Below are 25,899 nucleotides of genomic sequence, written 5' to 3' on the forward strand. Positions count from 1 at the left end.
CATTTGTGCTTCAGTCAATTGCTCCTGAACAGAGAGGTGTGCAGAGGTCTCTGTAAATTGTTGTTTGTCCCCTTGCTGTTTGCCAGGCCATTGGCTGCATCCGGAGGGGGCTGGCAGACCCAGCCGTGCGCACCGGGCACCGCCTGTCTCTGTGCCAACGCGCCCTGCGCATCAGGGACTCCCCCAGCTGCAAGCAGTTCCAGGGCCTGCTGCAGGACCTGCCCATCCTCACCGTGCAGGATGTGACACACGTAAGGAAGCAGCAACTCATGAGCTCTTTTTACTTCTGACGAATAAAAGTAATCTGGGAGACTTTAATGTTAAATGTTAAATGCTGTCCACCAGCCTCTGACTGACATGGTGCAGGAAAAGGAATACAAGTGTGTTTCTAAAACAAAGCCCTCTTGTAGTCAAATACTTCTGTGTTGGTCAGCTTCTTATTTGAAGTTAGTCAGCTGTACACTGATCTAATTTGCATTGCTTTATATTTGTTATGGATGTGATCAGTGATCAGTCATAAACTCTACTAATTTATCAGTAATGCCCTCAGAGCCTTCATTTCTGGCTGAAGAGTATGATCAGATCAATGCACTGCCTCTGGTGGCTGCAGGCCAAGCATTCTGTGTGCTAGAAAATAGTCACCTTAGCATGTTGTCAGCATTAGATTAATGGCTAAAAAAATGCCACTGTTCTTTTAGGAACCTTTAGAAGTTACACACTGTAAATATATGTTATGCAAATATTCAGTGTGGGGCACTTGCATGATATTTGAATGGATTTTAAAAAAATCTATCTTTTCCATACCATTGTAAAGATAATTCTGTCTGGGCAAAATCAGAGCAGAGTCTCACTTCCTCTCTCAGTGTCCTCACCACGTCTTCCTGCAGCCCTTCTTTGTCTCAGCCCAGTCTGTCTACTCAGTTTTCTGTGTTTTTGCTCCTTGTGCTGCATAGAGAAAGGCTACATTCCCATCTGCCCAGAATTTTTGCTAGACATTTGTTTTCTTTAAAATGTTCTGGTTTATAAAAGCTAAACTGGATGATTTCACAGGAATGACAGGTTAAATTTTATTCAGTTGATTTTTGGAAACAAATCTAGTTCTGATTTTGAGAAAACTGAAAAGGGGGTTTTGGGCTAAAGCTTTTTAAATGTGATGCTGGAAAGTAACCAAATGTTTTAATATGCTCAGGTTACAATCAATGGAAAGATGTGTCCTCAGACGGGAATGGGAAAATCTGTGTTTCTCATGGAGGATATTGGTGATGGAGAAGGAGGCGAAGACTGCAGTGTATCCACAGTCATGTGCTCGGTTGAGGAGCTGGCATTAACTCATTACAGGAGGAATGGTTTCGATCAGGGTAACAGTACTGTTGGTTTGGGGATATTTTGCAGTGAAATAACTGTGGGAGTAAGTAAAGAAACTGTTTACTAATCTGTTTAGTTAACAGACCAGTTGTAGCTGATTTCATTAGACCAGATTTTAGGCTGATTCTGTTTCCTTCCCAACCACCTCTAATACATCACTTCCTTACCAACGTGCTCTAACATGATTTTCAACCTGACCTGCTTCCTGGCCTTTAATGATTTGCTGTCTTCATTTATCGAAGGTGGTTTTGAAATGTGTTAGGAAAACCCCAGTGTTTTTTCTTCATCTACACAGAAAATCACTTACTTTGCCTTCCTTACCATTGAACAGCAGAGGATAAAACAGTTTAGGGTAAAATGCTAGCATTATCATTTAAGGGAGTGTCACTAAGGAAATGTGATTTTCTCCACTGATTTTTGGTAGTAGATGTCCATGAAAACAGTATGTACTAATAGCACAACACTGCAGGGTTTTTTTTAAAAGGCTCTACTAGTAGTTTTTCATGTATTTTTACAATTTAGGGGCTATAAAAAGCCATCAACTAGTAAGAATATATACGTCTGTTTTACAGGAAAAAAAGCAAAATACAACAAGGTAGGCTGGTTCTTTTTAAAGATAAAATTTGTATCTTTCTATAAGATATATATTTTAACATAGTTTATTTTATTGATTATACTGTTGCAGCAAAAGTGGCCACATCAGAAAAAGGCAAATAGGAAGGGAACAATATATGGAATTTGGGAGAATTGTGCTGAGATTCCTCACTCCCACCCACTCATCATTGGTGTTCTTGGCTCAGTACAGTTTTGAGCACACAGTGGCCATGTGTGATTTAGTGAAGATCCAGAATAGCCATGCCAGCTCCGTGCACACACCCCAACACACACATGGTCTCTCTCATATGTATGAGGTATCATGCCTGTATAATATATATATGAATATATATACATTATATGGTATATAATAACATACATGTTCTGGGAGCTGTGTGTGTGTCATGTAACATTACATAAACTACCATAGTTATATTGTACTAACAGACTAATAATGAATACACATCACAGAGTGGCTGAGATTGACAGGGAGCTCTGGGGTCACCTTGTCCAACCCTCAGCTCAAGAGCCAACTCTCCCAGACCATGTCCAACTTTAGAATATCCCAAGGAGGGTGAGTCCACAGCCTCTCTGGGCAGCCTGTGCCAGTGCCTCATCACCTTCACAGTGAAAAAGTGTTTCCTTGTGTTTGCACATATAGAGATACATATAGTCATACATATATATGTCTCCCTGTGTTTGTACATTTATATAGAAATGTTCACAGAACCACAGAACCATTGCATGGTTCAGGTTGGAAGGGCTCACATGGGGTCATCTGGTCCAACCCCTCTGCTAAAGTGAAGTTATCCCAGAGCACATGGCACAGGATTGTTGTGGAATAGCTCCTGGGAGGGAGACTCCACAGCATCTCTGGCAGCCTGTTCCAGTGCAGAGGTCTTCACTGTAGAAGGCAGTCAGGTTCATCAGGCATTATTTAGCTGTAGTGAATCCATACTGACCACTCAGGACCACCTTCTTGTCATCCATGTGGACAGAGATGGCTCCCAGAATGAGGCACTGTCACCTTTCCAGGGATTGAGGTGAGGCTAACTGGCCAGGACTCCCCTGGGTCCTCCTTTCCCTTTCTGCAGAATGGGTGACATTTGCTTTCTTCTGGCACCCCTCCTGATAGCCACCACCTTCCAAAGATGATGGTGAGTGGCCTCACCGTGGTGTCTGCCCGCTCTCAGCACCTCTAGGTGCATCCCCTCAGGGCCCATGGACTCGTGGATATCAAGTTTGCCTTGGTGTTCTCTAAGCCAGTCCTCCTGAACCAAGGGAAGGTTTTCCAACATTCCTTTCCCCAGGTCTTCTGGGTTAGAGGTCCCTGAGAGCTGGTCTTGGCAGTGAAGACCAATGCAAGGAAGGTGTTCCAGAGCCCTGCTCTCTGTGTCCCGTGTTACCAGGGCCCCTCTCCATTTAGCAGCAGGACCACATTAACCTGAGTTTTCCTTTTGGTGTTGAGGTATTCAAAGAAGCTCTCCTTGGTGTCCTTGATGTGTTGTTTTGTTGTTTTCACATGCTCATATGTGTGCATAAATGTGTAGGAGCATGTGTATACATGCATGAACACATTTGTATTTACATATATAAATATGCATATATATAAAAGGCATAATAGGTAATATTTACAATAAAACAGGTATATAGAATAATATTTTATACAAGATCTAATTATATACTATAAATATATGTCATGTTTTGAATATATTATATATTATTATCATCCACATTGTATCTTTTTTAATGTTAAAAAAATACTTAAAAATTGTCAGTTAGCCCAGTTAGCTTTGTGGGGGCCAAGCAGGGATGGGAACTGTGCTGCAGCTGAAGGCCCATGGCCTGGGAGCAGCAGGCTTGGGAAATGGGGCAGAATGAACTGCATTTGCAGCTGCAGTGGGAATGTGTGCTGACATCAGCTGGCCATGAACCTGAACATGGCAAATTTCTGCTTTGGGTCATGATGGCTCAGTATCTCTTCATATGACATTGCTGTAGAAATTAATGTTTCCATTTTTATTAAATTCTGCCCTTTAGGCATTCATGGGGAAGGCTCAACATTTATTACACTGTATGGGATTCTGATGTGGGATATCATTTTCATGGATGACATACCTGACATGTTCAGAAATTCCTATCAGGTAATTTTAAAAGGCTTTCTTTAGTTAATTTATTTCTCCATTGCTGTAGACTCAGTAACCATGTTAAAATCTTATTTAGGATTAGATTAGCATTTTATTCTTTGTGTTTCCTTCGTTTTATTATTTATTATATTGGGTTTATTGCCAAGGGCCTCCTCAGTAACCAGTTGCTGTGCCAGACTGGATTCACAGTCAGAGAATGTGGGATTGATCTGATCAAATGTTTGTATCCTGTATCTGAGCTCACTGGGCAAGGTGGAAGAAACAGTGAAGAAACGCTGCTATGTCCCAGCCTAGTTCCTCTCATTGGAAAAGGACACATTCCATTGGGGGGAAAAAAAATAGAAGTCCATTTCTTTTCAATATCTTTATTTATCAACCCACCCACCCCACCATTCTTTTGGGATCATCCCTCCTTTTCGACAAAGGAAGCAAGCAAACAACATTACACAGCCCTCTCCAAAAGCTCCCTGTTGGACCCCAAGATCAATGATTCCAGGTGAACTTGTGGCTTTATTTTTCTTCACCATCTGAAGCAGAAGTCCTTGTGGCTGAGCTGAACAGGCCCACAAGTAGGACAGGAAGGGGGCAGCTGTAACTCCAAAGGCCATACAAAACTCTGAAATGGAATTCATACAAATAGCTCCTCTTGTTGTCCTTATTAATGCAGAGCAAAGCTATCCATGATCCTCAGGCATCACCAATGATGAGCTGACAGCTCACACCTGATTCTCTTCTCACTCCTAGGCTGTATTTTGTGTGATTATGTGTGGCAGCCGTCTGTGTAAGGCTGTTTCCTAAGCAAGAGCTGTGCATTTGCTTTTGAAAAGCTGGTGGCTCTCGGGCCCTGCCTGTTCCACGGCATCAAAGCTGAATTGCTGCAGGGGCTTTTTACGTGCCGAGTGTTCAGCTCTGTCTCGGGGCTCTTCCTGTGGGCACTGGAGGATCCTCCCCAGCTCCATGATGGCTTTGTTCTTTCACCTCAAACTGCTCACTGTGCCTGAGTAGTTTTGATCCCGGTTCCAAATCCTGCCTGGAACATTACTGCTCAGAGTGCTGGGAATGCACAGAATTCTTTGTCTGTTAAAGGAAGCCTCTGTCTAGAGTTCAAAACAACAGAGCAGAGGCCGACATGTGGCCAGCGTTTGTTGCACTGGCACTGGGTGTTAAAACAAATGTAAATTTTTTCCCATTTAATAAATATTTATGTGGTGGGCATGTTCAAGATAAATCAGCTCAATGTTTGAGTTACTTTGTAGTTAAGAAAAATATGAAGTAGAACATTATCATTCTGGGAATAGCTGTTGCAGTGGCAGTTCCTGAGAGCTGTATTTACCTTTTCATCCAGACAGCCCCCCTGGATTTATACACTGACAGCTTCTATGAGAGCAGAAGGGCTGTCATTGAGGCCAGACTCCAGCAGCTTCACACAGCTTCTTCGGAGACACTGGCAAAGTTGGTTGCTGATGTCTGGACCACTCAGGAGGGAAAAGCAGCAGCCCTGGTTAACTGGGGACGCTTTATTTCCCTCCAGCAAGTCCAGGTAAGTAACTGTTGCCCAGCATGGGCACTCCAATTAGGTCTGACATTCAATTTCTCATAGCCCTAGTGTGCTGATATGAAGGTTGTATTGAGGCCTGAGCCATGGCAGGTGGAGAGTGGTGGGAGGGAGGAATTGAGATTAGGCATTATTGCCCTGAACTTCCTGCACAGGTAGTGTTACAATTTTCTCAGATGGTCACTTTTTGCTGCAAAAGTAGCTGGGAACACAGCAGGGAAATTCATGTAAAAAACTTCTACTTAAGTTTCTTGTTACACGAGACTAAACAAAGAGCTGAGCTGGGCCATCCAGTATTCTTGTGAGGGTTGGGAAATGGTTCTGCAGGAAATTAAAACCAATCCAAACCAATTACCAAACCTTCTCTTGCAGAGCCTGGTCTCTTGCCTTGGAGGAGCGTTTCTGAGTGGTGTTTTCCGGCGGCTTTCCAGGGACCTGCGGCACTGCCGGGGGGGACTGCCCGACCTGCTCGTGTGGCGCTCCCACAGCCGGCACTTCAAGGTGTGTGGGGAGGACGGGAATACTCAGCACTCAGTTGCCTTCCCTGGTGTAAAACCCTGCACTTGTCAGCCCACACAAATGGTAATTTCCTGTGGCGGTGGAGTCAGGCTCGGCTGCCCTGGCCCCACGGAGCAGTGGGTGATTATCCGCTCCTCCAGCAGCTGCGCTGGAGCTTTAATGGGCGTAGGGAGCAGCAACGATCTGCGCTGGCTCAGGTTGGTGTAGAAAACATCTTTGATTAATCGCATTGTAAAGCACCTGGTACCAATCAGCCACGCATCGACTGTTGTTAGCAAGGGCTTCTACTGGCACCACTTAGACAAAATCTGGACTATTTGAGTCTACAACTGTGTCTATGTCTGCTACAGAAATTGAGTAAACAGTCATGGATGGTGCCTTGCATGGTAGTGGAATAGCTACTAGAAAACTATGAGACATCTCATCTGTTGGAGCAACTTGTGTGTTTGTGATACAGAGCTGAATAACAGAAATTAGTTCTCTAGAATACCTGAGTAAGTTGCTGTCAGTATCAGCTGGAACAGCTGAGGGTGCAGACACTCAATTTTCAGTATGAGAGATGTTCATTCACTAGGGCTTTCTGGCTGTGTTTTGGTGGATATTTAATATATAAAATTTAATTGTCTTACAGTGAAATTTTGAAATACGGGATAGTAATTCAGCACACACTAGACCTTCCATTGTGCTAAAATTTCTCATATTTTTCTTGCAAATAACAGCTATAGGAACCCACTTTTTGCTTGGGAGCTAATGATCCTTCAGTTCCTCCAGGGACACACTTCTAACCATCCCTCTTTCCTTGTAGCTGGTGGAGGTGAAGGGCCCCAACGACCGCCTGTCTCCCAAGCAGATGCTGTGGCTGAGTGAGCTGCACAAGCTGGGGGCTGCAGTGGAGGTTTGTCACGTGCAGGACGTTGGAGGCAAGAGCAAACGCTTCAGCTGACAGAGGTTGGATGATGTGGGGAACTCGGGTGTTCTTAAAGGAACTGGCAGCACACACCAATGGCTGCTGCTGATTATTAAAAATAGTTTCTCCTGAAATTCTGGTTTCTTGGAATATTACCATAGTCCTTTTTAGCACAAAACATATAATTTGAGAAAACTGTCAGTATGATTTACTGCATGTCACTTTGTGTTCAGAAGGGCAGAGCCCTTCCCTTCTCTCCACAACTCCTGACTTATTCTCTGAGGTAATCTGGGGTTTGCCCAGTGAAGAGGAAGAGCTGCCTTCAGACTGGTACACCCCGAGAGCATTTCTACAATATAGAATAGAAACTGGGCCATCAGGTCCTGCTCATTTCCGTGGTGCCCTTGTGGCCTAAATTCGATATGTTGGGCAAGTCTCCTTGCAAGGTGTGAGTTCAGCCCCTTGCCAGGATTGTCAGGTCCAGTGTGGTTCTCTGCCTGTCCCCAGTTACCATTATGTATTTGAATTTTGCACTTGTACAGAAACAGATACAGGTGTTCAAGGATGGCAGAGAGTAGGCCATAAAGCATTAATGCTGTTCTAACGTGCTTCTGTGTATGAAAGGATAATTTAACAGCCCCTTCTGTTGTATCTATATTGCCTGTATAAAGGGAAATATTCCTGGTAGTAGACAAGAGCAGGTCAGTGCCAAGACAACCACACTCAGTATAGTCATTTCTGCCCCACATAAATTGATGTGTTTGCTCATTCAGAAGTATGTCAGTCAACTGGAACTAAAAAGATGAATTCCCATTTAAGATGCCAAAACCCCATGGGTTTCTCTTAATTTTAACACACCACCAACATCTTTGCTCTGGAGTCTTCATTCTCATATTGAGTAAGTTCCCTGCTATCAGAAATTCTGATCACCATGCAAACTGCAAACACTATAATAGCATATAGCAAGAAATAAGATAATTTGCACATCATTTTTATTAATTATCTTACTATAGCACAGTATCCAATGCTATTCCTGGAAAAAACCACATACGCACAATTTTTTTTTGTTAGGGGAAGGGAAAGAAAACCACCTGAAGTTCACTGTGGAAAGGTACGAACTTTTATTCACTCTAATTTACTTCACATTCAAAACTCAGCATCAGGATTTTATAATCTTCCTGCCACTGCTACTTTACTCAGTAAATCATTATCAGGCACAAAGGTTTTAGTTTTAGTGAAATGGTGAACTCTAAACCATCACAGCAACAGCATCAGAAACCTACTGCCTAGAGCAATTTGAGGTACAGATTTCTGTCTCTTGGTTAGAGGCAAATTTAAGATTTCGTCCTTTGCTTAAATACACGTTAGGATTTTTTTGGTTTTAATATCTTTCCATCTGAGAATAAGCCAAAAGGTTTGCCCAGCTTGCTACATTTTTATTAAAACACAAGGCAGTTAGTTAATTGATCAGAGTGGTATTGCAGTCAGGTGCGCAGAAGCACACGTGCAGGCCTGGGCAGACACGCACAGTTGTCAGTGCATTTCTGGAGGCAGGACAGGTGTGACACAGGGCTGTGCCTGGAGGCTGAGGTGCCAGCGCAGTCCCAGCCCTGCACTGAGCCCAGCTGCTGCACTGGGACTCCCCCTGTGTGGTACAAAGTCATGACTCAGCCAGGAACAGCTGCAGTAATACACATTTTCTACAAACACAGAAGGATGAGATGCTTGGTAGCTTTTCTACTCTTGCAACACAGAAATGGCATTTAACAGTATCTTGTTTTATGGTGAAGAGAAATTAAAATTTGAAAATACGTGTACATATATATACACAGACATATATATACACACTTGCATGTCAGTATTCTGTACACAGAAGTTAGATACATACTCACACCCCAAAATTGCTTTTGAAAGCTATTAAAGGTATTCAGAACAGTCCCTACTGACTTGATAAGGCAACTGTGCAGAGTGGAGAATATTTCACAAACCCTTGGTACCTGTCTTTCAAAAGTGAATCAGAAAGCATCGAGCTTTTTAACTCAGAGGAAGCAGCAGCATCCACAGGCTCACTCCCACAGACACAGCAGTTGCTCAGACTCCTCAGCAAGGCTGTGCAACACAGGGAAGCAGAACTTTGTCTTCAAGTCTAGGGAAAGGTGGCTCCCTTCCCTTCCTCTCTGCAGGAGGTGCCTGCTCAGCCTCTCTGACTCCCTTTTTGGAATGGTATAAAATTTCTTTCTGTTTGGCAAACAGGTATTTCGACAGGTTTTGTTTATTATAAAGGCATATTAATTTTAACCCTCTCCCATGCTATATATATAAAATACAAAGACCTTCTGCAGCATCTGTACACATCGTAGAACTGAAATGTAAAAATGTCTGAAACCTCATTATAAAAGAAAATTCTGTTTAAATATAGTACCCATTTTCCCCCCAAAGGGTACTAGCCTAAAGATTTTTTAATTCCACCAGCTGCTTTTGTGGAGTAACTTATTTACACATTTTTGGTACCTTTAAACTGAAAAACTTATACTTTTAAGGAAAGAAAAGAAAAAAAACCCCTATAGTTTTAACTGTCATTTTAAAAGAAAATAAACTGGTACCAAAAGACACTAAGCACACAGGTTGAGGTCTTTATGTCAAGTATCAGGCCAGGGAAAGCAGAAAGCTAATGGGAAAAGAGGAATGGCAAAAGCAAACTAATACAAATGTTTGAATAATGAACAAGTGAGATGACTGCTCCAGCAAGCCTGGAAATAAACACAACTGGTTTGTGGACCATTTAACATGCTCAGCTCATCTTGCAGCATAATCAGGCAATTGAGGTGAATACACGTTTTTTCCTCACAAACAGTTGCCCAGAAGCACCTGGCATTGTGTCACAACAGCCTGTGCCTGCCCACATTGTGCACAGCACTCACACAACAGCTGCTTTGCATAGGAACAGGGTTTGGAAGTTTTGGAAGGTAAAAAAGGAAGTCCTCCTCCCCTGACATTGTTCACCCTTGCATTTGCCTTGCCTTGCTTCCCTCTCCCAACCCCAGCAGTGCAAGCAAGGCACAGCCTTGGAGGTCAGGGAACAGCTTGGCAGCCAAACCCCACTTTGTGATTTAGACTGTGCTGAAGATCAGTTTGGGTTTACAAACAAAGATCTCCAAATCCTATCCCCTCCCCTTTTTTTAAACTCAAATACACTGCATATCCCATCCTGCAGCATTCGTTTTTCCCCATTGAGAAAACAAAACAGCTGAGTCCATCATATATAAGGCCTTTAGTGCCTTAACTGGTGAGGCAGCACTGGATGGATGGATAGAGGTTCAGTGTCAGTTCAACAGCGTTGGTGTTTATACAGAAGTAATTTAATACACAGTACAGCCTCACTGCTCAGAGAAGGCAGCTGACAGGAGCCTTATCCTATGAGAATGACACATCACTGTTTGTCCAACCTCCTGGAATTCTTCACACTGCTGCCTTTCTCCCAGTGAGTCCTCTTATGGACAGCATCCAAGGAGAGGCAACATTTAAAAACGTTTCAGAACAACGAGGAGGCTGCTACATTAAGCAGAGGGAGGCTGTTGGCTGTAATTCCCTCAGGGAGTGCTTGTTCATTGCACTGTCCCTATGGATGTGCAGTCTGCAAAAAGAAGGCACCACTCACTGCTCTTCTTGCAGCACCTGCCTACCAGTGACTGCAGCACCTGCACCCCTTGTGGAACTGGCATCGAGGAAGCCAGCAGGGTTCAGGTATGAGTTCTGCTGAAAGCTACTTCATCCTGCAAAAAAAATGAGAAGGGGGTTGGCAGGGATCGGGATCTATGCAGGGATACAATGCTGAGTAGTCAAGGTGCTCTTACAAAAAGGTGAGGAACTTGTGGGACTTACAAACAAGCTTAACCTTAAAAAGAGAACACCTGCTGTTTCTTTTGGATGCCTGTTGTTTCCAGAAATGGAGAGGGGGAAGCAGGGGATGGAACAGGAACTTGCCACAACAATCTGTTTTAAAAAGTTAGGGGGGGTGTCAGCTGCATTAGAGTAATCCTGCTACTGTTTCCTCCCAATTAAAGGCACTTCTAAAGCTACTACAAAACCGTATCTACAGTAAATGTTATAAGGTTAACAGTGCATTGTCCTGATGTGGATTCCTATAGTCTTAAGTCAAGCTCATGACAAAGAGCACAAATCTGACTAATTGTTAATGAATGTATTTTGGGGAGAGAAAGAAAAGGGAACAGCCCCTTCCATGGATACACTGCATTAGCACAATGTAGGATGATCAGTCATGGAACCTTAGTATGTTTGTATCTATGCAAGTAAGTATTACTCCTGAAGAGGCAGTCTGATAAAATAGTATATTCCCAGATTTCAGCTGTCAGTTCATCTCCACTGCACTACTTTGGCTTTCCAAGCTGTTTTAGCAAAGGGTCACTTCAGTCGCTATCTGGGAAAACAAAGGCATTTCAAGCAGAACCCTTACTAATGACCACACCAAGCCTTTCAGTTAGATAATGAAACACTCTATCACTTGTAGTGAGCCAAACCCCCAAGAACAGGAGGAACTGGGGAGCAGAAGCCCCAGCAGATGAGAACTACTGAAGACAAAATTGTGCGATTTGAAGCATGACTTGCCTTGCTTTTAAATATTTGTGCAAATCTTACGTAACGTTTGTATATAAAAATTATTACAGCTTTCAATGCCGCATTTAGCAGTGTTAAGTTAGGAAAGACAAAACGATATGCTGTATTCTCCCCAAACCTTTAAACCTCCACATCACCTCAGTCTTCATTTGCAAGTGTCTCAGTGGATAGCCAAATTTTGGCACCACTTAAAAATTTGCTTAAAGGCGTTCCCAAAATGCTCCGTCTGCATAGGTTCCCTACAGGAGAAAATGGGAATGAGGAGGAGAGAAAGTCTGGGGTGCCTGAGGTGTCATTTAAACCATTTGCTCTGAAGTACATTCTGCTTTGATCCAGTTCTGAGCAGTGGCCTTGCAAGGAGGAGTTGCTCTTGTACTGCCGCAGGCTGCGGTTTAACATGTCCACCTCGTCCGCCAGCAAAGAAACTCTGTGGAAAGCGGTGATGGAGCCCCCATGGTTGATCTGGGCCTCGGGAACCCATCGGAAGTAGCAGAGTTTCCACAGTTTTATTTGTGTTCCAGAGAGATGGGGCAGAATGACACCGTGCAAATCAACGGGCTTTGCAAACCAGTCTCTGAAGTACTGCTCCATACTGTGGCTCTGCCCCTCTGCTGGCTGGAAAAAGTCTGGCTTCAGTTTTAGTATCAGAGAGTTTCTTCTTGGAAGGAACTCCTGCTCACCAATGACTCCGTTTTTTAGTGCTGGGGGGACACCTCGCAATGTGGAGCTGTAGTTTTTCTGCAGAAAATAAACACTGGTAATTTTCCAGTTCTGTGTTCATGGGAATAGCAAATGTCCCTCAACTGCCAAGGTACATCATCCAGAGAAATGCTGTAACCTTTAAATAGGTCTGAGTCACTACTGTGGGGCTCACAGGGCAAGCTGTGGCCTTTAGAGAGAAATACATATGGTTTTTTTGTAGCAACAAATGATTGACTTATAATCAGTATTTACTGAAAATACTGACAACCCCAGGGAAAAAGCAGCCTGCCATCACTTTTCCAAAGGTGAAATAATGCAAATGTTGGCAATGACTCAGCCACATTGGAAAAGTCCTAAAACACAAAGCTCAACAATTTACATCTTTACTTCTACAGAAAATAATTTCTTTAGGCTGGGAAGCCAAGAAAATGAAGGCTCCTACTGCTAATCCAAGGGCACCTGCAGCCTCCCCAGCACAAGCCCCGAGTGTGAGCACAGCCTCAGCCACAGGCACAGCCCCTCAGAGCCCCCCCAGTTACCTTGGAGCGCTTGAAGGTGCGGGGGGCCCCGTTGTGCACGCTGGGCGTGCTCTTCCCGATGTACAGCGGGTTGTGGAACAGCAGCCGGTCCCGGCTCGTGAACTGAAGAGACCAGTCCCAAACACACGGGAACCTGAGGCCTTTCTCATCACCCAGCTGAATATTTTTGCTTATAGCAAATTCCTGCAAGAATTTAACATTCAGGCAGATTAAAATCAAAGAAAATGGGCTTATTCATCAATCTTAAAGCCAGCATGTAACAACTGGGCAAAGAGGAGCAGGGTAGCACAACAGAGCAACAAAGCAACTGAAGAAAACAGTTGCTCTGCATTTGTGCAGTTACTTTTCAATTATATTAAATTGTTTGTTGGCTTACTCTTAACCCCCAAACTGGCATTTTGAGAGTTCACCAATAGTTTCTCAATGCTCTACTTCCTTGTAAGGTTGCTTCTTACAATTTTAAAGGGAAAATATTTAACAAAATAAGTAAGTTTCACTTTTATCAGCCATCAAATGTTTTTTACATACAGTTCTGAGAAGCTCCAGTTTTCAAAATCAAATTTAAGTTTTTAGTTTTCTAAATGCCCCATTGTGCGTTACTATTGGAACTTCATGCAGCATCTCCAACTTTTTCAACCATTTAAACAATTATGTCAAGAGATTTCAAAGTTTGCCTGAAGCATGAAATTCTATTTATTGCCTGTCATTCTACTTTCTGAGTTCCAGATAGATTTGCTTCCTAGAGGAGTACAAATAACTACGTAGAGTAGCAACGTTTTCCTAGGAAAACAACAAAGAAATTCAATAGACTTTCTTCTTGAATAGTTACTCACTGTCTCTCCACAGATCACCTGAAAGTCATGAGGATTGTATTCACCTGGGGACCTGAGTGTTTTTCCCTAAGTGACAATCTGAAGGACACACAGGAAGCCTTTAGCTGGGATGCTGTTATTTCCAGGGGGGGCAGGCTGCAGTCTCCTGCTGGACAAGCAGGTGCAGCCCCTCCTACTCACAGTGCTTTCCTTGACTCGCTGGTGAGGGCAGTTGAAGAGGAAGGTGCCGAACAAGGAGATGCGGGCACTGTCGTACAGGATGGTCAGGTACACTTCAGAGAACTCAAAGGCTGCTGGGTATTGTTCCAGCAGCTGCCAAACACAGTCAAGGAACATCAAGAACAAAGGAGACTGGGAAAAGAAACAAGGAATTACCAGATTTAACATAAGCTTTTCCCAAATCATACCAATTTCTTTGCAGTTATGGTATTTGGTGGTACCATTGAGTAAACCATAGGGTAAACTATTTGGAGTCTTGCATTTTTCATGATTCTATGCAACTGTCACATCTGTATTCCTGCTTAGCCACTTCTTTCCCAGCACTGCCTTTGCACAGCTTTCCCTTCTGTCAGTCAGTTCTTTCCTGGGCTCCCCTCATACTCATGCAGCCACAAAAATCCTTTCTGCCATCTATATGTCCCTCATCATTTCCAAATTAGTGCTTCCTTGCCACTTGGCCTTGTTTTTACAATGTATTTATTTCCTTGTTTGAAATGACTGGAGAGTTTATGATTCAGCCATGTTCATTTCTCACATTTTCTAGTTTTTTTCCATAGCAGCCCATGAATGACAAAAGTATAAACAATCATTTATGTAAAGTTTTAGAAATATTTTCCCCTTCCCATTTCACTCTTCAGTTTATCCTGTCCTAGGGTCAAAATAGTTGTTTGTCATTATTTCCCTCTTGGCATCTCATTTCTTAATCCCTTCATGTATTTTCTCTGCTTGCTGCTCAGTGCCCTTGATTCCTCTGTGGGTTCCACGCCCTGGGGATGTTTCTGTTCTGTGACTCTGAGGTTCCTAACCTGGGTCCTCTGTGCTTCCACCTGCAGTTAGCAGTCCCCCCTTTGCCATGAAGAGGCCAAACAGGATGAGCTGGCAGTGCTGGAAGCTGAGCCCTGCGCTCCCCTCCTTCCACCTCCTGACAGCTCATGCAGCTGTGGGGCTTCTCCAGCAGCTCCCTGCTCTGAAAGCACTGCAGAGTGCTAACACCACAGGGATGGAAACAGAGATTGGTAAAACACACAGCAAAACTACCCCCTCCAACCCCACGCCTCACCTCCTTCCATTTCAAACTGAAATGTGAGCTGTGCTATTGTTTGTACCAGTGAGATGCTTTCATGTGTAACCCTGAAGCAACATAAAATCCCATTGGGTTGCACCTGGTATTTCACAGATTCTCACACAGCTACAGAGGGTAAAGAAAAGATATCTCTACCCTGGAAAAAGACTTACTTCCTCGGATACTATTTTAATGAGATTTGAAGTATTAAAACATATTTTTACTTTTAGATTTCTGTACAAATAAACGTTCAAGACGATATCAACCAGATACTGTGATCATATGCAAATACAATTAATTTTTACCTCTTTGTCAGATCTCTTTAAGTGGTTACACCTATCTAAAAATTGATATCCTGCCATGACCCATTCTTTCTGTATTAAGCTTTGAAATCCAACAATTGTTCGAAAATAGGGATCCAGCATGACTTGAATGAGAGAAGCAGCAAGACAGCTCAGGTCCCGTCCCTCTTCCTCTGCAAATAACACAGAATGTACAGAATTAGATTTCAAAGAGCAAAAAGGTGCAACTAGGTCCCGTGTTTTTCCTACAATGTCCTTTAAAATATACTTTTATAGTTGTTTTAATTGTTCTCACCATTAAAAAAACCCAACAAACTAGAAGAAAATCACACTTTTCTTATCTGAGACTTATACTATAGAAAGAGCTCCTGCAGCATCCAGCACAGCAGTGCATTCATCAAGAACAAAATACCCACTCAACTGCCTAGTACTTAAACCAAGATGTGCTGAGGAGAAGGGTGTTCATATTGCTAGAATTTTTCAACATTTTTCCACCCTGAAGCAATTTTTGGAAGGCCATTATATGGGAAGAGTGGGATATTCCAGCTGGACAGTTCTTGTAAAAACTAAGGAAATTACAGAATTACAGATATGAGCAAGTTTTTCAGTATCTGTTCCTCTAAAATACCTGTTTGCAGGCACAAGGAGTGGGCACTGAGTGAAATAGTTTTGTCTATAGAACCTCTGAATTAAACTGATATTGTTTATGCAGGGACTATTAGCCCAATTAACTCAGTACAAAGGTTCACCCTAAGGTTTTGATTCTATCATTGTCAGAACAAAACCCACAAAGACTCAAAGCAAAATATTCCTTTGATGCTAAGGACTATACTACAGTTCAGACACATAACAAAATTATTTTTCCTTATAGTTCCCCAAATGCCTGAGATATTCAGGAGTCATGGGGTTTATGTATAAAGATTACAGTTGATTTTATCTAAATCTGTTTATCTGCATTATCACAGTAATGCAAATAATTACAGTATGCTCTGTGTAGTATTACCTTGAAGAACTACAGAAACGTGCTTACACTCCATCATATAGACAAGCTCAGCAGAATGCTTAAGAAAGGCTCTAGACAGGAAAAGAAAGTGATTTAACAATTAACAGAAATTCACACTCTACAAGAAAAAAATATTTGAGTTATCTATATTTATCTAACTTACATATTAAAACAAACAATCCTTCAACTGATGCACTGCTCATTTACAGTGCTGAAAGCTTTGAACATTCCACTGAACATCGTTTTATTAATGGTACCAACCTAATGTACTCTAACCAGCGAGTGTTTTCCAGTGAGGACAGCCATTTCTCTTCAGTTTCATCAAAAGGCTCTGCAACAGGGACAGTAATTACATTGCAGAACAACTTCCAGTAACAGTCCCTATCAGCCAGGTCAATTAAAATTCACTGCATGTCAGGAAAACAATCCCCAGAAAAGAAGGAAAGCCCAGCATACCATTGACACAGAGCTGTTTGAGTTTGATGTGTGCAGCCTGGATTTCCTGGATGTTTGGGAGACACTTGTCCAGGTCAGATTTGTAAACATCACTTCTCAGGGGATGGCTTCGAGTTATGGCATTACAAATCCTGCAGGAGAAGAATCAGCAGGTTTATTGTTGGAGAGAAGAAACAGTCTTTCAAGAAACGTGCCACTGTCTAACTCCAAACAATTAAACACACATAAAGCATGCACCTTGTTCTAAAAAAATGTTTACTGGTTCATTACTGGAGATACATTGCTCCTGCCATAAAGGTACTGACTCAAACATTTTTGGTGTCTGAATAGGTTTCAGCTAAAACTCAGAACTCCAGCCTAACACACAATGCAGGTGTTTGCACTACTAAAAAAGTCACACTGCACATTAAACCAAAGAACAAAAACCACTAAGCTTGTAAACTACCTAGACAAGGCACTAAATGGCTTCAGTCTTTCATTAAGGACATTGCATGACAAATACTTCACAGAAATAACGTGTGCATTGTGACACTGAATCTATTGAATTGTGTTTCCCAATGCCACAAATGAAGGGTTTTTTTTTACTGTCTTGCTGAAGGAGGTAAGAAAAGCTCCACCAATGTAAGCTGTATTACAGTGAATCTGATCCTTTTATCAATAAATTCTGTCATCTGAATGATTAGCCCCCTAAAAAATAAACATACCTTAAAACCTGAAAAGTTATTCAGTATTTGAAACTGGAATGGCCTTGAATAAAAACTGTGCCAGAAGCAGATCCAGAGAACAGTCTGTTTGAGGTTTTCGCATGGCAACACTGCATGTCACACAGGGTCACCTCCACTGCCACCCACTGCTGTGTCACACAGTCATCACTGGTGTTATCCTAATCCTCTGACTGAAGAGTGACACAACAAATCATTTACCTTTGATCAATTCTTCGCTGCTGCAATACATCTTTAATGTTGGCCATTCTCACAAGGGCACTCCCATTAGGGTGATTCCAGGACCATACCTAACATGGGGAAAAAACACAAGAAACAACAAAATCTTGCAGGTTAGAGCTATTCTGTACAATTTTTTTCATTACTGCTATGCACAGAACTCTGTTAACTGGCATGTGCAGCCCCAAGTTGAATACTGTGCCATGACCAGGAGCAGGACCAGAACAAAGAGGGCACTTACAGGCATTCGCCTCCCAATGAAGGAGTAGGAGTACAGCTTCAGGTCTTGATCTGCTAAGGAAGACGGAACCACAAAATATTCTGGAAGGCTTGTGGAAAAAAAAAAAAAAAAAGATAAAAAAAGGTTACTTTTCCCTGTGTTTTTTACCATCTTCCCTCTTGCTGCAGTGCAGTGTCACCAGCTCGGTGAGGCTGTCCCAGAGCAGCCCCAGGGCATGGCTGCCACTGTCCTGTGTGAGGGCTCAGCCACAGCACCAGCACAGTCCCGAGGAAACTGAGCCACATGGAAGTACAGAAGCACCAAAGCAATGCATGCCAAAACATGACATTTCCTTTAGGAACACGACATTGCCTTTAGGGAAGAGACTTGCAGCATCTTTCACCTGGGAGCCTCTCCAGAGAGCAGCACAATTAAGAGGTGCAGTGCACAGCTGGGTGCAACAGAGGCTGTGGGGCACACAGGACAAGACAGCCCAATTCCCTCCTGCTGGTGTCCCAAGAGACACTTACCAAGTGGAGATCATATAACCTTCATTGACTGAGCACACTCTCCACTCAGATGCACCTGTCCTTTTGATTTCTCTATCCCAATCCGAGTAAGTTTCAAACAAAGGAGTCTGCTGAGCACTGACACTGCCGATGCCACTGCCACCACCTCCTGGGTCTATGCCATTCACCTTCTTTGCTAGGAAAAAGAAAGTCATCAATGCCCATTAAAAAAAAATAAAAATCAAACTCTTCACCATCCTAAGTACAAAAATAAGCCATTAGCATCAGGACTAGTATTATCTATATTACCTACTGCTGGATTACAAGAAAGTGGTGATTTAATGGCAGCTTGCTGATACATGAAGATGTCAATGTATATTTTCCCTGAAATTTCATTAGAAAGCAACATAAAATTGGCCTGCTGTGCTGCTTGATAGAAGCCAAGGCATACTAATACTCAGGAAAAAATGTTATCTCTAGTCATAGGCTTTCTTTCTTCAATATGCCAAAGTTTGCAACATTTTAAATACATGAACCCTTTATAGGCTACCCATTAATAGCTACCATGTCAAGAAAGCAAAATAAAACTTATATAATTTCAGCAACTTTAAATAACTGCTGTATTAACAGCAAGTAAAAGAAATGGAAGGCCTTGTTAAAATATTGGGGTTTCTATATAGATTTATATCCACACAAAAAGATAGTGTATCATTTTGTGTCTTGGGACCAGGAGCTTAGAGAAGCTGTTACTACACAGAAGGATCTGACTCTGTTGATCATTCTTTAGATGCCAAGAGGACAGTCAGCTGTGTCAAAAAGAAATTACATTTTGTTTCTTGACAATTGAGGTACATTTTCAGATGGAAGTGGAATAAACTGAAAGTCAGCCCTGTGGCATCTCCCACGAAAGCTCTGAGCCTTAGCAAGAGCCTGCCCAAAGGAAGCAGAACAGCCTCACAGCTCTGCTGACGTCCCATAACTTGTGTGGTTTCTGCTTTCTGTAGCTGCCAACTTCATTCTTGCACTGGCACTCTGGCTAATTAGGACTTTCAGAAGAAAACAGAACTAAAAACAGACTGAAGTAGTTCTTCAAAGATGGTAAACAGAGAGATACAATCATTACAAAAAGAGTGAATTTTCCTGTTTAACGGCAGGATATATAACTATCAAATATAGCCTGGGAAAAAAACAACGTACACATATACCAGAGCAATGCAGGCTTTTTATGTTCCTCAGGAAGCACAAAGACAGCATTTCACCTTTACTTTACTGGGAGTAGCAGGGATAGAGAATCATTAAATAGCACTGGAATTGCAAGAGCAAAGCCAGAGATCTACGGGACAAACACCAGGGCTCACAACAAGAACACCCCAACCCAACCCAAAAGAATTTCAAATTCTCTTAGGAACTGCAGCATGGCAGAACAACTCTCCTCTGCCATTCTGGTCTGCTGCTCCAGAGAAACATTTTTACCCACCTTATGTAATTCTTCCACTAGGTATTTTTCCATATAGCAAATGGTATTTTAAAGACAGAGTAAAGGCAACTTTGTGACAGCCCGACATTTTATTGCAATTTTATCCACAAATTGGCTTCCTCCCTAGTACTTTATAACATGAAAATACATGGACCTTAATAATTGCCCAAGCTTTATGAGGTAAGAAATTCCATGTGTAATCATGTGTGCAACATAATCACATGCACACTTATTCTCGTGCATGCACAGGGCAGTCATAGAGGCACCTGGATGAAAACCATGCATTGTTTTGCAAATTTGAAGGCCTGATCTCGTATTTCCACAAGGTTCATGTTTTGTAACAGGCAGATCAGTGGTTTCTAGTGGCAGCTGCTGAGTTGAGATGTCAGTACCACAGCTCTGCAGCAGCAGCATGCTCTGTGGGGAGGCCTGTCACCCTACAACTGATGGCTCTCGGCTGTGTCTCGGCTGGGGAACACTCAGCAGTGACCGCACAGCATTACGCTAGAAATCAAGTTCCAAAGGCATCTTTGCAGGCTTACCTAACTGACAAGGTTCAGTTGGAGATTGGCCTTGAGCAGAGAGGGTGTGCTCCAACTCAGCAGGGGTGGTGGAAGTTTTGAGTGGTAAGAACTGCCTAGTAAGCCTCTAGGAAAGAAGGTATGGAGTCCCAAGTTGCACAAATCCTCCTGCAATACCACCAGAAGAGAAACTTATTCCCAAAAGAAGGGCAGGTGAGCAAGCCTGCCTGATGGGACACTCACTGGGTATCCAGAGTACCAACACATACAACAGGAGGATGGAAGCGTGAACTGAGAAACAGGAGTATTCATGCTGGCACAGTTTGGCTTTGTTTCAGACAGGAAAGACATTGCTTTGGATTTTGGCCATTAATGTCTATCCCAATGAATGACTTATAACCATAAGTAAGAGGTTGGGTGCAGAACAAGCTGATTTTGTTACCTTTGGAGAAAGCCTTAAATGCTTTTTGCCACTGCTTCTGGACTGAAATCTTACTAAAAGTACATATTACAAAACAGGAAAAAAAGCACAATCCAAGTACTTTCATCCTTACCTGGATTATGATATATTTCCCCAACGTACTCAAACGCAAAGAGAAGCTGAAGATCCGTTGGCTGAGAATAATGAGCTATTGCAAGGCACACCTAGGAAACAGACATTTATTACTGTTATTTATGTATCTATACAGACAAACAAAATATTGCCCTTAATTGCAAGAGTGTCAAATATGCAGAGCTGTGAAAAACCTAAAAATCAGTCTTTTGATATTTTCTTTAATGGAAAGAGTACTTATCAATCCAGCAGAAGAACCTAAGAGCACACAGGATCAGTTCAAAAGGTCCAACCTAGCACTGTTCTGACAGCAGCCAGCAATCAGTGCTTAGGGAAGAGGGGAAAAACACAGAAATACCATAATGGAATTTTACAAAGACAATTTTTAACAATTAGCAGTTCAAGCATGTCCTGAACTAAAATCAAGTATCAGTATTTAACAGCATTTGACAGATATTTCAGCTACAATGTTGTCAGTTGGGCCAGTAGGTTTTTCATGGGTGACTTCCTTTTAAAAAATCTTATTGGTTCTTTCCCTAAGATTATTAAGAGTGCAGCACATGATTTAGGATTAGATCCTAGACTTAAAATTTCATCAAGCATTTCTAGTCAGTCTCTTTGAATGCAGATACTCACTAATCAATACAAAAGATTTGACAAAAACCCTAATGTCTAGAAGAATCAAATTCAAGAAGAAAAAAGAAAATACTATGTAGACATTGGTACTATTATTCTTCAAATTTCAGGACATGAATGGAGTCATTAACTTTGTCCTCTTCCCTCAGTATTTGCTTCTGCATTTTACTAAACTGTACCTTTTAACCAGGGACAAAGACATAGCATAAGCCCACACTCTTACCACCCAAGTTTTTTTATTTTCTGTCTTCCCATCACCTTTTCCCAACTTTTCATATTTAGAAACACATTTACAAAATTTGCTGTGTTTAACACAGTTTTAAATATTATTTTTGAAAAACATCCTGTGCATCCAAGAAATTGTTTTCTGTTAGTGAAGGAAAGTGTCCTTATTGTGATAGAACAGAAAGATTTGCACCACAGAACTGAAGGAACACCAGTGCTGGCAGCACTGGGCAGTGGGAACAAAGCTCAAAAGCTCAGTTGTGCTGAGATCTGCGTGGAGAAAATTGCTGTATTTTTATTTGTATGCAATATACATGGTGTCACGGTGTACGTATTTTCATATACTTTGGCTTTTGATGGGGACAGTCCTCATTATTTATAAAACCAGTAATGACAGTAGACTAACTTGAGCTGAAAATGTTGTTTCACAAACACTCAACAAAAAAAATTCCAGTCGAGTCTTAGAACAACGGTTTCTTTAACTGTTCTCCCCACACTTTCAGTTCTACAGTGAAACTGTAAAGGAAAATAGAGGACAGAACATTCCAGGGGTGACCACCCCCCAAAAAACCCAAACAGTACAAGTGTCCCTGGAGAACAGTACAGCAGGACTTTCCTAATGAACATTTACAAGTTCATTTCCAGAATTTGATAAAAGTTTTAATGACATAACTGGAAGCCAGGCACATTTTACTAAATCTTGTGATTTCAGTGTACAAACCAAAGCAGAAGCAGCCAGCTATTGAACAATAGTTGGCTAATTCTAACAGATTATTTTTGGCTATCATTCACAATGAAACAAAATGGAAATCTGTGTATATGCACATTTTGACTTCCATTTTTCTATGTAGCTTTTCACTACAGTAACTGATGCTAGCAGAGCTACAACTCATCTTCATTTATGGAGTGCAAGTTGAAAGCTTTTACTATGCTAATCTACTCTCAAGGCTTCAGGACAAACTGCAGGAAAAAAAAATCCATCATGCTGCCAAATAACACAACAAATACAGTAAAACCTATTTTTAAATAGGCAGCAGCTGAAGTCTCTGTCATTTGCTTGCCACATTTGAAAAAGGGAGTGTGTGTGCACTGCATGAAGAGGGATAAAATGGTGGTGGTGGGGAGATAGTAACCATCCAGATCTAGTTCCCCACAAATAATATGAGACCATAGTTGTGCTTTTAAATAAAGCAGGAGCTGGAAAATGCTCTGGGTGTTCCATGGTATAGATGTAACTCACACCATGTATTGCATGGGTGAAACAGTCCATCCACAGGTTCAGGACCTCTATTTCTCTTATTTTAAAAAGTGATGGATTTATCTTGCTATTGCCTCTGTTGTTACATTTTAGAAAAATTCCACTCATACACTAAGCAAGTACTAAAGACATACTAATTTTCTGTTTATTCCTCATTAAATCCCTATAATAGCTTTATTGTCTTAGAGATTCAGAAGACAAGCACATTCCACAGATCTCAGCAGATTATGGCCATAAGTAAAAGGCTCTAAATTGGAAGACAAACATGTTTTACAGGAAGCCTTCTCAGATCAAACTTAAAAATGTTTGGTATTCTTGCCAATTTACAATTGTGTAAAGCCGAAGATATTTAGGCTCAGACAAAAAACAAGAGAATAGGCTGCTTGTTGGAAAGTTCATTTATTAAAAGCAGTAAACACAATGGCTGTAGTTATTTCATAGTACAAAAGCCATTTCCCTATGTTAGTGTCCCCTGTTCAACCCCTATCTGAGAAAAATAAATTATACTTTCAGGGCACACCCTCCTCTTCAACAGGAATTTTACCAAGGGCAAGAGCTTCAAAGTATTGCTAATGCTCTTGCAGAAAAGTTGTGAACAGCAACATTTCAGATGTGCTAAATTAGCAAAGCCCTGCATTTTCCCTCCTTCCTTAAACCAGGCTACCTGGCTTGTGAACACTGGAAAAATACTGTTTTCCATTGCTACTGCAATTCCTAGCCCAAGCAGACACCTGTGGTAGAAAGTCATACAGGCAGGACATCAAGTTCCACAAAAAGGTTTTGTTCATTTTCCTAGGCTGGAAAAGCTATTGGGAAAATAAGCATTCAACTTTAAGAGAATTATTAAAATTCATCTGTATATTTTAAAATACCTTTTACCTTTGTCCAGGGAAGTTGTGGCTGTGGCATCCCTGAAGTGTTCAAGACCAGGACAGGGCTTTGAAAAACCTGGCGTAGTGGAAGCTGTCCCTAGCCATTGCAGGGGGGTGTGGAATGAGATGAGCTTTAAGGCCCTTACAACCCAAACCATTCTGAATCTGTGATTCTGTAAGTTTACTTCTAAAAAACTTGTCTTCATTCCCTCCAAAGACAGTACCTTATGCATTCCCAATGCCTTGAAACAGTACCAATTTTGTGATCTGTGATAAACAAAAATCAAACAAAATCTGTGATTTTGTGATAAACAATTAGAACAATTAGAACAAGGTAATAGAGTTGGGGAGGCAGGAGGAACACTGCAGAACGGGTCAGGACTGTTTGTCCAAAACTCTTAAGAGTTTCATATTATTGTTCATAACAATTAGGGAAATAAAATGTTCCCCTCCATCCCAAGTGTTATGACGTAGGAAAGGCTACTTTTGATTGCACAGGAAACAAGATTTGAGATAAAAAATTTTCCTTCTGTTTTGATCGAGCATGTGATTCTGAAACAGCTCTTATTCAAAAAAGCCTCCTGAAGGAAAAGAACTGAGAGTTGCAGAAGAGAAGGGGGTAAGAAGATGGAGATATACTCATGAAGGCACAGGGGGTGTGCCACTCTGGGGCACTGCCAAGATCCATGTGCATGGTGAGGCAATCAACACTGGCCATCACCTAACAGTCAGAAGATCTACAGCCTCACCTTTTAATACATTTTATTTTCTCAGTCTAATGTCAAATGCTGCAGTGCCTAAAAAATAGCAGGAGTTTTCAGTTTGACTGTTTGCTGTCATTTTTGGAACAAAATAATTCCTTTCCTCTAAGGAATGTGAAATGCTCCTTTTTTTGCACCGCCTAACTTAAGACTTCCCCAACTTGCTTACCCTTGCTTCCCCATCCTCCACTTCCTCCCACACCCATCTGGCTTTCCTTCCTTTGGAGGCTCTATTGCTTTATTTTAGAGACAAAACAAAATTAAACTGCTAAACAGTGGTGAGTGCAAATTTCCATTCCTTCTATTTTTCCTTAACGCTTGTTTCCCAAATATCCACTAATAAAAATGAGGAAGAAAATATTTACCTGGCTGGCTAATGCTGAGACAGTATTTTATTAGCATGTCTTGGCTGCAACAAGTACTGAGGGTATTTTTCTAACAGAACCGATTTTTAAGCTTCTCCATAATAAATTACCTGAAAATAAATGAATGTTGTTCTCATAATGTTTATGCTTAGAGGCAAAGAAAAACGCCTCTGAAAGTTCTGCCAACATTAGCCACGTATCTACATGTAGTCAAGTCTGTCAGACTGTCCACATCAGAAGCCTGCTTTCAAACTTGGATCCTTCTTTTCACAGCATCCAAAGAGATCCTTGGAAAGAGGATCTTTCTGAGATCTCAAGGAGAGACTTGAAATAGTCTCTATTCTAGTAAGGAAGCTTAATTAGTTATTCTCCCTTATGTCCTGCTCAGCAAACAGAGACACTTCCTTAGGAACAGATTACACTCTCTTTGCCAAAACCAATTTATGTCACTGGATGCTGCTGAGTATTTCCAGTACATGCAAGGAACTATGTTTGAAACAAATTACTTAACTGCATAAAGTTAGCATCTGTTGTCCTAACTATTCCATATAATTAAAGCTTGTTTTGAAACATTAATTGCCATGGCTATTGTTTTATGTAACTATTGCTATAAACGGAACATTTGCAATCATCTGGCAACAAGCAAAGACATTTATACTCCTGTATTTGAAAATGCAGGTAGATATTTTGTTTTGACCTACCAGGGCTTTATTTATTTACAG

The 25,899-nt window shown here is 41.6% G+C and overlaps 2 protein-coding genes across 6 annotated transcripts in view; one reads left to right on the forward strand and one right to left on the reverse strand.

Annotated features, from left to right (window-relative positions):
* Window positions 1-25,899, forward strand: part of FAN1 (FANCD2 and FANCI associated nuclease 1) — a 41,231-nt gene that overhangs the window by 9,848 nt on the left and 5,484 nt on the right. The window contains exons 9-15 of one of the 3 annotated variants that reach the window (XM_014251175.2): window positions 87-251; window positions 1,190-1,358; window positions 4,000-4,103; window positions 5,452-5,646; window positions 6,034-6,162; window positions 6,986-7,128; window positions 13,810-13,943. In XM_014251175.2, the coding sequence (XP_014106650.2) occupies window positions 87-251; window positions 1,190-1,358; window positions 4,000-4,103; window positions 5,452-5,646; window positions 6,034-6,162; window positions 6,986-7,123 (900 nt within the window). In that variant the 3' untranslated portion in view covers window positions 7,124-7,128; window positions 13,810-13,943. Of the gene's footprint in view, window positions 1-86; window positions 252-1,189; window positions 1,359-3,999; window positions 4,104-5,451; window positions 5,647-6,033; window positions 6,163-6,985; window positions 7,222-13,809; window positions 13,944-25,899 lie in introns of those variants that run through there. The other 2 variants (XM_014251174.2, XM_005521447.3) reach the window with 2 other exon arrangements.
* The window catches only part of MTMR10 (myotubularin related protein 10), a 35,756-nt gene continuing 18,041 nt past the window's right edge, over window positions 8,185-25,899 (reverse strand). For all 3 annotated transcript variants that reach the window (XM_014251176.2, XM_088063247.1, XM_088063246.1), the window contains 11 exons: window positions 21,062-21,152; window positions 18,531-18,705; window positions 18,022-18,109; window positions 17,763-17,851; window positions 16,840-16,970; window positions 16,645-16,714; window positions 16,384-16,454; window positions 15,384-15,553; window positions 13,977-14,147; window positions 12,964-13,146; window positions 8,185-12,460 (listed from right to left, as the gene is read on the reverse strand). In XM_014251176.2, the coding sequence (XP_014106651.2) occupies window positions 11,861-12,460; window positions 12,964-13,146; window positions 13,977-14,147; window positions 15,384-15,553; window positions 16,384-16,454; window positions 16,645-16,714; window positions 16,840-16,970; window positions 17,763-17,851; window positions 18,022-18,109; window positions 18,531-18,705; window positions 21,062-21,152 (1,839 nt within the window). In that variant the 3' untranslated portion in view covers window positions 8,185-11,860. The remainder of the gene's footprint in view (window positions 12,461-12,963; window positions 13,147-13,976; window positions 14,148-15,383; window positions 15,554-16,383; window positions 16,455-16,644; window positions 16,715-16,839; window positions 16,971-17,762; window positions 17,852-18,021; window positions 18,110-18,530; window positions 18,706-21,061; window positions 21,153-25,899) is intronic.

This window comes from Pseudopodoces humilis, chromosome 16, assembly GCF_049639895.1.
Source record: "Pseudopodoces humilis isolate 2021_Gansu_Grassland_sample_001 chromosome 16, ASM4963989v1, whole genome shotgun sequence".
In the NCBI taxonomy this organism is placed as follows: domain Eukaryota; kingdom Metazoa; phylum Chordata; class Aves; order Passeriformes; family Paridae; genus Pseudopodoces; species Pseudopodoces humilis.